General features: G+C 38.4%; 1 protein-coding gene across 15 annotated transcripts in view; it reads right to left on the bottom strand.

Annotated features, from left to right (window-relative positions):
- LOC118262939 (FERM, ARHGEF and pleckstrin domain-containing protein 1) overlaps positions 1 to 13,842 on the bottom strand; it is a 63,834-nt gene that overhangs the window by 27,226 nt on the left and 22,766 nt on the right. For 13 of the 15 annotated variants that reach the window (XM_035574636.2, XM_035574645.2, XM_050697598.1 and 10 more), the window contains 9 exons: positions 10,964 to 11,074; positions 7,844 to 8,066; positions 5,484 to 5,607; positions 4,168 to 4,232; positions 3,488 to 3,672; positions 2,763 to 2,923; positions 2,536 to 2,610; positions 864 to 988; positions 506 to 672 (listed from right to left, as the gene is read on the bottom strand). In XM_035574636.2, coding sequence (XP_035430529.1) covers positions 506 to 672; positions 864 to 988; positions 2,536 to 2,610; positions 2,763 to 2,923; positions 3,488 to 3,672; positions 4,168 to 4,232; positions 5,484 to 5,607; positions 7,844 to 8,066; positions 10,964 to 11,074 — 1,236 coding nt within the window. The remainder of the gene's footprint in view (positions 1 to 505; positions 673 to 863; positions 989 to 2,535; positions 2,611 to 2,762; positions 2,924 to 3,487; positions 3,673 to 4,167; positions 4,233 to 5,483; positions 5,608 to 7,843; positions 8,067 to 10,963; positions 11,075 to 13,842) is intronic. The other 2 variants (XM_035574644.2, XM_050697600.1) reach the window with 1 other exon arrangement.

Here is a 13,842-nt window from a genome sequence, read left to right as displayed (position 1 = left end):
CAGTTGGGAAATCACTTTTTTATTCATTGCTTCAAATAGCAACGGGTAAATGACAATAACTATAGTTTCCAAAGAAAAGCCTTATTTTTATATCATTTTATATACTATCTACTTCTAAACATCTTGTGCTTCAGCAATTAGTCATTTCTTTTCTTTTCTCTTCGTATCGTCAAGGGGAAGTATTTTTGTCATTTTGACAGACTAAGCGTCATTAAAAGCGGTGCACAAACAATGATTTCGTCCGCCATTCTCCAGCCAGTCTTACAGCAGTTATTTAGTTATCCAGAAAAAGGCTATAATAGTAGAAGGACATTCCATGTTATGGCAACAAAACTACTCGTCTAAGTTAAGAATTACATTCGTTTTTGTAAAAGATGTGTGTGTCTAAAGATGACTTGAATAAATTCAGAGTACTATCCACTAGTTGTAATATCAATGGTACACTAAAGCAGTATATCAGTGTGTCGGTGTGTATGTATGTCAGTGTGTATGTGGTGTAGTTTACCTTGTCCCTCGTGGTGACATACGCGGTAGCTGCGAGCGGCGGGCGAGTCCCGGCCACGGGCCGGCGCGCCCGCTGCGCCGCCGCGCGCGCTTCCTCCGCACTGTAGCCCTTCATCATCAGAGAAGCCTCCAGGTAGTGAGGTTGCTTGTCCCACTCCAGGGAAATCGCTGCAAACATCACCACGCTTACTTACACTGCTCGACTGAGTGGGGATCCACGTGACGAACTAACGAGCGGGACGTCGATGGGGGACAGTCAACATTTAATTGTAAAATGGAACATTAAATGAGCAAACTGGTGCAGAATTGAGTTAAGACAGGGGAGTAATAAGTCGGCGGGAGAGGCGGAGTGTACGTACCGTCGGAGCCGGGCGGCAGCGGCAGCAGCGGGTGCGCGGAGAGGCTCTGGTTGAGCGGCGCGGGCGGCGGCGCCACGTTGCCGCGCGAGCCGCCCACGGAGCGCGACGCGCGGAACGAGCCCGACCTGCGACAGTCGGGCAGAGGATGGTGACCGCTGGCACCAGCTTTTGGTTTGTGTGTGGCCCCGCACCGAGCACATACTACCCGGAAATATCTGTGCACTTCTTCATCCCCCCTACTTCTGCTCTAACGCCCGATTTATCCGCTCTATACTTATAGCCCCACTAGATAATACCATAACAGCTAGTCGAAAAAAATTAAATAGAAAAGTCAATGTACGGGATTGACATCGACATAGTTTGTGGTAAGCCTGACCTTGACATATTAAGTCAACCATTGACTGTGTCAAAACCACGCTTCGATCTTGATGTATGACATTGACATTGATATTGTCGCAAGCTTATGTCAGTACGTTGACTTTTCAATAATATTTTATTCGACTAACATTTGTGCCATTTGTCTAGTGGGGCAGATTGGCTTCTTAACGCGACTGAGAAAAGCGCACAGATATTTCCAACGTACGTAATACTCGACTTCCTGTATTCAGTTTCAAGCGCTCGGTAATCACGTATCCCTAAGAGAAGTGCCTCATTTGTGTGAGGTGTAAACTGTTGACATCACTGACTGCCGTCAACTACTACTCTTAATCTGAATCGACATAAATTGGTACACATTGTGCGTCAGTAAATAGTAGACTGCATTTTAACCCATAAATACCCACTCAAGTATGGTGTATGCGCAAAAAATTAAAATATAGGAAGTCAAGCACCCGTACAGTATGTAATCTGTGCCTTTACGATACGCGTCGCGCCGCGACAGGCCTGCGGTCCTCGTGCGTCAAGCAAGCGTGACCAACTAAGTTCTAGTGTTTCTCTTATATCTAGTACCGATAAGTTCAGAAGTGAGACCGCGACGCGAATGTAATGAGAGCGCAGACCCATCCGAGACAGACCCTACGAGATACGAATACGACAACACCATCCTCCGACCGATTGTCAGTGCCGTCGCAACGCAACGCACTCGCCACTACACCGTACTCGTTTATTTGGAAGAAGCGGAAATTTCAACGGATACAGCGCATGCTCGAATATATGCTAATCACCATCGATTCATACAAAACTATCGAAGCCTCGCGCTAACCAATTCGATTGTTCGAGGGACTTGTTACATCATGCATCTGTTCGTTACGACTCGCTTCTCTTGTCACACAAACGCCCACAAGACAAAACCAAAAGCTAGTGTCTCCCAGCCCATGCTAACCACTCACCTTTCGTACACTTAGTATTAACTTAAGTTACGCGTACGACCTACCTATGCTGGTTCGTTGGGTATTGTACCACACTATAGTACATCTATAAGCGTTGTCTAGCTACGCCTAGCTGCATTAAAGACAAGTTACAGTAAGAAAGCTATTTATATCAACTATAGCGGCTTAAGCTTATGTATTATTTTATACATGCAATGTTTACACGGCGCAGAATTGACTATTCAGCTTTAATGTCAATTTTACCTCGTGTCAAATTTAGATTCTACATAGAGTATATAGAGTACATATTGGCATAATAGCTAAGCTTATGTATAACAGTATTATAATGATTATTATAGTCTTACCTTTGGAATGTTTGACGCTTCACATAGTTATCCCGCACGTACTCAACGATTTGTTTCTGGGTTTTACCGCTATACCTGTGTCAATAGTAGGAAAACATTATATATTATTATTTATTTTACCCCAATAGAGGACTTTAGCAGTTTTACACATTCTAGACAATAAATATAGGGTGTGTCTACACTACCCCAAAGTTACTAATTTCTCTATAACTTCTTCAAGGACTCACCTAAACGAGGATCCTCTAGAGATGACCCTGGTCTTCTGCCTGGGTTGCCGCTGCACACTGGAGCAGCGGAAGAATCCATGGTTCTCGACACACTTCTTCCAAAAGTTCTTGCACTCGTTGCGACCGTCAAAGAAGAACTCCACTACGTCGCGGTAGTAACCCTGGCAAAAAATAAATAATTGTTTTTGAGATAAAGGCCGAACAAGTACTATTATTTTGTCAACAGCTTTAACCTAGGTTTCTTAAATGGTCTGCAAGGCGCATGTAATGCCTCAAGTGTTGCAAGCGTTCATAGGCCACGGTAACAACTTACCATCAGGTGGACCGTTCTTGCCAGTCGTGGTATAAAAAAATTAACCTAAGGCTAAAGAAAGCCTTAAGTAAAGAATCATCCTCAATAACCACAAGACATCCACTGCTGACTAGGGAGACGTAGGCCTTTCTAGAGATCTGCCCTATTAGGCGTTGCAAACGTGAGGGTTCCGCAGTAAGGTCTATTAGAGAACTGGTGCCCCTTACAAATGCTGAAGGTGGTCATCCGGGTGGTTTTAGTGAGGTAAGAATCCCACACTACCTAACCTTTTCCTCTAAAAAATATAGGCAGTTTTTCTTCAGAAATAAAAACTATCGTTTCCATTGACTTACAAAACAGCTGAAATTATCTATCCACATTCCAATAACAAAAAGAAAATAGAATTAAAAGCATAATCTTATCAGATACTCACACTAACGTATCCTTCAGGATGCAGTTTGATAAGGAACTTTTTCCTCTTGAACGATATCTTCCTAATCTTGGCCCAGCTGAACGTGTTGATCTTCGTGTAGTTCTGGAACACTATTATACCCAAGTGTGCCACGGCGAGGTTCAGGGGAACTCCTTCGTGATCCTTCGCCGGGTGCATTTTTATACCTGTAACAATTGAAAAACATTATTAGAAAAAATATATTATTAAAAATGCCTCATATACTTATGATACTTCTGCCGAGAAATAATAACACATCAACAGACCGTGATAGTCCACTGCTGGACTAAATGTCTCCTCTACACAAGAATTTTGTCTTCACGCTTAGCAAAGCGGTTGGAAGATCGCAGTTTAAAAGGTTCAGGTTTATAAGAAAGCTCTGCAACGCGATCCGTCATATGTATAGCCCCTTAGTCGACAGTTATGATAACCACCGGAAGACTAGGGGTAGCTAATTTATTCTTATGTAGTCTATACGACAAACATTGCTATAAAGCATCCAGTACCCTACGACTACGTACTAATCGCAACAATGCGCACTTGCGCTCTGATTGTTTGGTTGATTTGAACCGGCCAATCAGAGTACCGAACTCGAACTAAGGGTACAGAACAAATACTAAATAGAAAAACGTGAGCAACAACAAAGTAAACTTATCACTCACCATAAAGTTCGCATCTCCGCGCCGTTTCTAACAAGTTTAGGTCGGCTTCGGCGGGACTCTGGCCTCTGCAAGACACAAAACAAAACAATCACTACGCCTGCCTTGATTGGTACAATTATCGGAGTTATAGCTTCTAGAGACTGTCTTTAGCCAAGTTCAGTATCGATAATCGTTATTAATATAGAAATGAATGGAATTCATTCATTGACCACGGTTGTTTTATAGAGCGTTAAACAAGCAGTCGGATCACCTGATGGTAGGCAATCAAGCGCAGCCCACGAACACCCGCAACATCAGAGGAGTTACAAGTGCGTTGCCGGCCCTTTGGGATTGGTGATTTGGGGTATTGGGGATGGGAAGATTAGGAAGGGAAGGAATTAGGCCTCCGGTAACCTCACTCACTTGGCAATAAACTATGCAAGCGTCACACGACGTATCGATGACCATAAAAATCTCCATACATAAATACAAATATTTATTCACTTTTTAAAATGATAGCGATTATTTAATTTATCGATACTGAACTTGACTAGAAAGGCTGTATCCGTAACAACCGACTTTTGTTTTTGTTTACACAACTATTGTTGCTAGTTACAAAGTTGAGTTTCAACGTATTAAGAGAATAGCTAACTATTTTCGGTCGAACAGAAAAACGTCTGGAAAGTTGTATAGATTTATTTGAATGTTAATGTCAAGGTGAAATAATTAACCTGTGTGTTCTGTGATAAGTTATTGATTTGAAATCTGTAAGTAAACGTAGTACGCGGCTAAAATACGAAACAAACGTTGAATCTACTTTATTTTTACATTACATTACAATATAATATTTAATTTCTTATAGATATGTAGTATATTTATTTATTCTATTTTTGGTAAAAAAGTGATATCCTGCAATTAGATGAAATGGTTGAAATCTAATCTTAATCTAAGTGATATGCATCAGTTATTTTTTAATCTGTTTAGTGTTAGTCTCCTTTCTATGTAAATTGCCTGTTGTTTATTTTTATTACACACTATGTCGTATGACTTAATTACTTTTCCTACCACTGGCGTACAGGAAGAAATTCCAATTGGAATATGTAGTACCTCTTACGTAAATTATATAAGTGTTATATTTTTTTTTCTTTTTGAAAACTTTACCCCCACACTAGGCTTTTCTCATGTGTCATTGGTGCGTTTACAAACATACAAGTTCACATACACATGACACCCAGACTGTTATATGTACATCAACTATATTATCTGTTGTCCTTTATGTTAACGTGTAACATGTGAGTGTATAAAATGATAAATAAATGAATAAACGTGTCACCTACATATGCTTTTTATGGTTTTCCATGATCCGCCTCTCGGATTCCGAGTCTTGCCCAGGGAAGAACTTATACCCGCTGAGGTAGGTGTGGTCCGGATAGTCTTCTGGCACGAAATCGCCACATTCCGCTGTAAATATAAACATATTTTATTTCTATATCAGAATTATGTCTATCTTAAATGTGAGACGCCCAATCAATCAATAAACTAATATAGTAAGTAAATGTATTAGTCTCGACAGCTAATTAATGCGGACCTTCGTGAAAAAATACTTAGTAAGCAGCCAGGAATCGACTTTCATCATTCAAGTAGATTTACAACTTTATTATTTTGTGATATAGTCGAAAATGTATTGGATATAATCTACAGTACATTCGTACGTTGCTAAGGTTACAGTATGATTAAAATTTTAACCAACTTATTTTATATGTAAACTAGCTTTCCGCCCGCGGCTTCGCCCACGTGTAATTCGGTTATATATAGCGTTTTTTAATGATCTCGACAGGGCTTTTTCTTCCACAGGCTGAAATCTTGTTACAACTGGAATTAAATATAGCCTGTGTTACTCAGGGATTTAAAGGCGTGATGTTATTAATGTTATGCATGTATTGTACATAATTATGTATGTTATTATGTATGTTAAAGAGACGACTGAAAGTTGTCATACAAAGTCTTTTTTTTTAAGGATGGGAAATCATCAAATGACCTCTCCCGCTCTGGGTGGAACGGAAGGGAGTGTCAGACTTTTACTGACTAAAACCCACCTCGTTCCTTCAGTTGCCCTTTGCGTTCCGGGGCCACGGTATCTCGTTAGAACTTTCCCGCAGCCCCGGCTCAGTTTATCCCGTTTCCCCCTTGGGGGTTGACATTTCAAAAATCCCTTCTTAGTGCTCACTTATGTTACTAAAGGAACCTCTGTTCAAAATTTCAGACTCCTATACCGAGCGGTTTCGGCTGTGCGTTAATAAATCAGTCACCCAATCGCACCCCTAAATCACGATTGGAGGGTAGTTTGAAAAAACTTATAATGTCAAACATATTTACTTGCCTATGTACGTATTCATGCCAAGTTTCAAGTTTATAAACCCAAGGAATAAGATTTTTCATAGAAACGGTTTTACCCCTTTTCCCCCCTTGGGGGTTGAATTTCCAAAAATCCTTTCTTAGTGCTCCCCTACATATCCCAAGGAACCTACATTCCAAATTTCAGCTGTCTACGACCAGTAGTTTCGACTGTGCGTTGTCTGTCAGTCAGTCAGTCAGTCACTCAGTAACGGAAGAGTTTTATATATATAGATTAAAAAACCATAGCAATCAATTTGTTTTAAAGTGTTACCCTTAGCTCGATAGATGGCGTTAGGATCGAAATGGTTCCGTTACAGTTTGTTAGTGATAATAGACTACAAAATATATCGTATTTTTCGAACCAGCAGATCAGAGCACAACAGTTGTTTTATTTTGAACCCTATTAGTGTTCGTACTAGACTACTTATTGCCAAATCCGGCAATAAACAAAAAGAAAAAAATCAGTCTAGGATCCTTTCCCAACCACCAAAACTTTAGTTTATCTATCTACCATCTAGACTAGGTATACTAAGTACATATGTATATGTACCAGTACTATGTCACGAATATAAACTGGACGTTAATGTAGTAGCAGGCTGCTTCGTTATTAATATGGAATTGTTGATGATTTAGGTCAAACAACGTAATTGAAGCTGCGCCTGCCTGGCAAACTTTGTAAGCTCAATACAAGTTTTAAGGCCACACATATTGTATGTAGTGTGTTTACACATACTTTAGAGACGACGATAATTTGCTAAAATTACGTTTTAAATATTCAAAAGTAAAGGTAAATTTGTTATTCGTTAGTTTGTTAAAGATTGATCACTAAATTAATACGTAAGCGCTTTTCTCGCAAAAGGATGAATCATTAAACAAATAAATTGCATTCAATGATGCTCATCATATAATATCGTTAAATTGTCTGGGGAAGACATCGAATAAAACGTGAAGGAAATTCCGTTAATTGTTACTAATACGAGTCTTTTGGGTTAACACCTAGTGTACAAAGCAAACAAAGATAAACATACACTTATTAGAACAGCCTGAAATTTCCTTTACTATCGACTAACTTTACAATACACCTTTTATACCGAAACAAATACTAAATAACACGATAAAACGACATATTTCTATGGTATGAATAAAAACCCGAAACCCAACATACAACATTTACCGCCGTACTCAGAGTCATTTAACGCTTACTTAACGTAGTCCTTAGCAATTATTTTCGATACTTACTAAAGAATTAAGTAAGCATTAAATGCTCAGAGTGCGACAGTTAAACACACAATTCCCTTACCTTGAACAATATAACTGGCCATAAGCGCCGCAGTGTTCTCATTGCACTGTATGCACCCTGTCGCCAGGTCTTTCTTCACTTGGAGACAGAACAGGTACCGCGTGAACTCTTCCTCCAACCTAGCAGGGTCTGACGTGTAGAACTTCACGCAGAATCGTAAAGTCGGCTCCAGCATCGAAAGGCCTACTTGCCGACACATCGGCTTTTCCGAGTCCAGCCAGTACTGCGAAACGATAAATGTTGAATTAATACGCAGTTACATGCGTGATCGTTCGTTTAGAGGTCATAAATGCAACTGCAGAGCAAGGGATTACGCGTTGAGAGCAAAGGCTTTAGTTAAATTTGTATTGAGCCAAGTATATTGCACAAATTTTTATTATAACTTTAGTGAAACATACTAAATTAATTATATTATCGCTTACACACACGACACGGCGTGTGTCGAATGTTGCTCGTGAATATGAGCCTCTAGCATGGCTTGAAACTAGTCGAGTTCCTCGTCAAACAGTTACATGATTAAGCCGATAACGTAATAATTAATTCACTAATTTGTAGTTTCTCTTTAACGAGAAAGGCACAACAAAAGATTCGTTTCCTATTACACAAATGGTCAAAAGAGGTTGTTGCCTGCATTTCACAATAAACAACAACACCACAGTCTCATAAAGTGCACTTATGTAATTATACGAACACATACAACTCATAACTACGGAGTTACTGGGAAACTAGTTACGAGCAGAGAGCAGCGATGCAGTCCCTAGGGCGGCAGGTAGGAAACATTGTGGTAAGCAAAACAATTGGTCTACATATACATACAGGTACGTACATGTATAGAATCCACAATACTGACCGCAAACAAGCCATACATATTATTATGAACTCTGTGGTTGTGTCATAAACCACATTAGCTTAATAACTATATTGTATCAGCGTACGCTTAACTATCCTCGTGCAGCAAACGAATAGACTTGACGTATACGTTAAATAATATAAGAAACATAATCCCATCGACCTGTATACATCCACTACTTAACAAAGAGTTCCCTTTAAGGAGGGAGTTTGAAGTAACGTTTGGCAAACGACTTTAAAGGTTATTTTTTACCAGAGATGTGCTATCTAACTGTGCTACGTAGATGTAATAGCTAACCTGTGAAACGATGTGACCCTTTCCACTAAGCTATGTAGCAGTGCGAGGACGATGCGCAGCTCAAATATGCGATGTATCGATAGTAGGAAAACCATCCGTAGCACACATCCATCTATTCATCATTTCATATAAAAAACATCAAATACGAGACACAAACAACAAATACGAGGGGTTGAAGCCAAACGCATCCACAACAACGTAACATAGCACATCTGATCCTCAGATGCGAAGAAGTTTAACAATATAGCATACTTCTCAATAGTAGGTGCACTTAGTAACACATTTAGACAATGTAGCCACTAGTATTTACAATCCTTACAGTACAATACATGTAGTATATAAATATTATTTACAATGCATTGTTGTCGCACAACAACTGTGGAAGCCAGCGCAGTCTCTTACATTGTGTACTTTTTATTATTTGTATTATATTCACGCAACTGTTATATTCAGTGCTTGTGTAGTCGAATCATCCTACAATACAATAGCAACTATCTTATGTTGCCAAGTAAAATGTTTTGTTTAGGAATTTTATTTGTAAAAACTACATTTCATTAGTGTATAATTTACATTATTTTTTATCTTATCATTACCTTTCATTCTTTCGAAATGCATCGAAGCACGAGTCGCTAAATTTGTGGAAACTGAAATCACTAGCACGAAGCTTGAAACTGCTCGGGGAATGGAAAATTATCTCGCGCCCTACCAATAAATAACTTGCGAAAACGGGGTTTATTATAAGTCTTCTGTAATCACACCCCTTCGGATCACGTCGGGTGAAATCGGAGCCCAAACGGACACATTTTCATTATTATAATCACCGAAATACAAGCATTTCAAAAGTCACAGAACCGTTAGATTAAAGTATTCAGAGTTGTTATGTTTAAAGCAAGACTGAATAGTCAACCCTCTGCAGTTATTAATTAGGTTTAATATCAGAAACCTCAAAAAATCTCAACAAATCACATCCATATCCCTACTTCGTTCACAACAGAGGCATCACAATTTGCGCTATCCAATTAACGCTGCACTCAATTGTCATACGAGTAGGGTTTCCAGAGTACTAACGGTTCAGTGCACAGCGTAACTGGAACGCCAATATAGTAACCTAACTAGATCAGTATAGCTAATGTTAAGACGACAAAGGAATCTCAACTTTATTGACAACCTATTGCTTTTGCAAAGAAGTAAAGGAGTAACTTCTCTCTGTTTTGCGATGCCAATTAAGTTCAGTTCCGTTTGCGTATTGTTGTAAGAATCCCGAAGACCCTTTAGTTCTTTATAAATATGATGCTGTTGTTAATATTTTTACGTATTTTACTTTACATTTAACTTTTTATCCAAGTCCTTAAGGACTATAAGACTACGAATGACCTTTTAAAAGCATATCAAACTTAGTCCCCAGGGACAAACGACACATGCACTCTCGTTCACTCCATAAATCCTCGCAATTACCGGTTGCCTTGCATTACTCTAAAAGAGTCCTCTAAAATGTAATTCTGCTACATGATTTAAACATGTAATTCGAGTGAGGAAGAGTTCAAACTTGAGTGTGCTATGTCACTCAATGTCAAGTCTAATCTCTAGCGGTTGGAAGTTCAATTGAAAATAAGCGGTGTCACTTTCAAGATGATATTTATGTGACATCTAAGGAAATGTTGTATGAGCATGTACGTAATGTATACAGGAACTTGATGTTCAATCAATCAATTTAGTCTGTTGCAGCTGCTGTTTGTTTTTTGTTTTATTATTCCGTTTGGTTGATGAGATCAATTGGGTTCAGTAGCTGGTGCTTTTGAATGATCTAACTTAGTGTAGAAACAACTATAACATGATTTCAACACTTCATTTTGAAAACCGAACCAACAATCCCAAGCTCAACAGTCACAGATACCATAAAATCATTAAAACATCATTCCAGGTCAATTAAAAAAAAAATGTAAAAGAAAATAATAAAAAAGATGATAACGTACCCATACCTTCGTACCGTTGGCGTCGAGGTACTCCAAGCCAAAGTAGTCTGCCTCCAGCAGGTGTAGCTGCCGACATACCTGGTCAAACAGCACTCTGCCTAGTGCCTTCGACTGTAACAAATAAAACAGGAGTTTAAAAACAGATCAGAGAACAGAAAGAAGACTTTAAAGAAACTTGACCTTTGTATGCTAAGGATCAGTATAAGCTAATCAGTTTGGAACTAAATGCCAGTGTATGACGTCAAGTTTGCCATTTTTCGCATCAAGTTAAATTAATAAAGCACTGTTGCTTTGGTGCAGTGGTTGAGATGATGCGTAACGTATAGTTACGTTACATTACGTTCAAGAAAAATCACAAACAGTTAACAGCGTCATTATCCTCACCCAAAAGTTAACAATTCTGCCGATTAAAACACAAAATTTAGTTTCAATAAATTAGCTGTGACACTGCTCTCAAACAATCCAATAAAATAAAAATAAGGATGATAAATAAGCCACCACGATCCTTAATAACGTGGGAGAATAATGATTTGTTAAATAAAAGTTAGTTTTTTAAAAGAAACACCCATATAGTCTATCCATATAGTAGTAAAATTCTGCGACAGAACTTAGTTTTTAGCCCGATTGTGATATGTTCGTGAATGTTCTTAAACATTCGTTTTACAGGAGAAAATCTTAGTGTAAGAGAACAAAAATGGTGAGTAAAACCCTTCCAAAGACAGGGCGTTTCGTACATCAATTATTAATGTCACGGATGTCGAGACGTAAGTTGGTACATTCATGGATTCCTGCTACAAGCTCATAAAAACAACTTCATATGAACCGAAGATGAAACATGCCTGTGTTACCAAAATAGATGAAATGCCGCATTCCACAGATATTCCACATTGAGGTTTGTTATAATAACACTGTTTAGTTTGTCTCCCTATATTGCAAATACTGCTTCTCATACAGAAAACAAGTATTTGGTAACAACTCCAACGTTATTTAGCAAAATAATTTCGGTTAGCAGAAAAAAAAAGAATGTTCACGTAAATATAAAGCTAATCTTTTCACAAAGAACAGCACGTAATTAATCTTTAAAAAGTTTCACGTATTCTGAATTTCCTTCCACACTTTTTTAACTTGGGAAAGTTCTGGAACCATCTTTCCTCGGAGGAATGAAAACGGACGCCAACCCAAAGAGGTTAATGATAATGATCGGAAGGACATCAATCACGTGTAACTGTCTAACTCTGAAGCCTGACATATAAAAGGTCTTACAGTTACAAGATACAATTAGTGTAGTACCTAGGTGCGTATTTATTGGCGTTCAGGCCATTTTAGGTTTCAAGGAGAGCTGCGGTTTATAGCAAATCTTGAGTCAAGTTTAGAAGACGTGTGAAGAACCTGTCATATAAAATAATGGCATATATTTTTATTTATTTATTTACACTTCTGTATATTACATACGATGAATGTCGGGGCATATGCTACTTTACGTACAACAGTCGAAAATGAGAACCTACAATCTAAAATATGGACTTTATACAGAACAAAATAAATTACTTAACAAAATTCTATAAAGATGAAGCGAAAAACTTGAAACTGTTGTTGCTGAAGCTTTGGTAGACGAGTAAGTAATACGAAACCATTCACAAAATTAAAGGCTACATAAAAACTTTACACGCAGATTCCCTAAAAAAACAGTGTAACCGAACGAAGTTCGCGTAGGTTGAAGTATTCAGAAATTCCGTCTTTTTTTATTGCGGCTTCCTTTTCCGCTTGTACGGTTTGCCACGGAACATATTCGAAAATAAACGGGGGAAAATGGCTTTCAGGCTTTGCGTCATCAATGCCAAGTGAGGGAATAACCCTTTTTCCTGCAACTTGTTTTCAAGTTAAGGGACCATTTTAAGAAACCTTTTGAGACATCGAGGGTTGAATGCAGGTTTTGTTGTTCCCAAGGGGGATGGAGATGTAATCTCGTATATTTATTGTGATTACTATTCAAGTTGCTTACTAAGAACCTAATTTAATCAGGAATGTTGAAAAACTGATGAATACAAATCACAGTAAAAATTCTAGACACAAAGGCGAGTAAACAAATAGAGGAAGGATAGAAGTGGAGAAGTACCCATATCTAGTAACATGTTGATAAACAAACCAATCCAGCACAAATATTGTTATTCTTTTGAATGAACATAAGAAAACATAAACAGACGTCTGTTCCACGTGTAGTAGTTCAAACGGAACGTGGCTCTTTGTGCTGGGCATTCCTAGTTTATTTTCACTTTTTCTTTCTGATCTTAACAGGTATGTATGAACAATAATAGTACTGAACTTAGCAGTAACATATGGAGCTATTGGAGCTATTCCACTACTGAAGGGACCTTTGATATATCGTCTTACTTCGATCTTTTCTAATAGAGTTCAACACACTACATCTCGTAAATCATGCCCCAACATTCTCCAAACACATTACCGGTTCGAAATAATAACATCAGTGACTACACCATAAACGGGTAAATCAATATTCGTAACGTTATACGCCTATCGCGTTTCGTATTCCTCAGCTCGTAACTTAAACTTGATGTATAAAGTTACCCTGTGTTGACAAACAACCGTAGCCCAAGTTAAACAGTAAGCAAGTTAAAATAATCAGACGTCTTTGTTATTACTCTGACATTTCGTAAATGAGACTTGAGTGCTCCATCACGAGTGAGCTTGCGAGATTATGTTCAACATTTACTTGAATTTCTGTTCATTTTGTCGAAAAAATTAAAACGTCTGCAATTTTATTCTCGTGGATCATTTAGCCTATCTAATCGTTCAGTGTCATCGAAAAACGGCGACCTTTTTCTTAAATATAGATCTGTGGCTATTTTATTACCATTTTC

Source organism: Spodoptera frugiperda, chromosome 12 (genome assembly GCF_023101765.2).
Source record: "Spodoptera frugiperda isolate SF20-4 chromosome 12, AGI-APGP_CSIRO_Sfru_2.0, whole genome shotgun sequence".
Classification (NCBI taxonomy): domain Eukaryota; kingdom Metazoa; phylum Arthropoda; class Insecta; order Lepidoptera; family Noctuidae; genus Spodoptera; species Spodoptera frugiperda.
The sequence above is the reverse complement of the archived record's forward strand: the minus strand, read 5'-3'. Positions and strand labels throughout refer to the sequence as shown.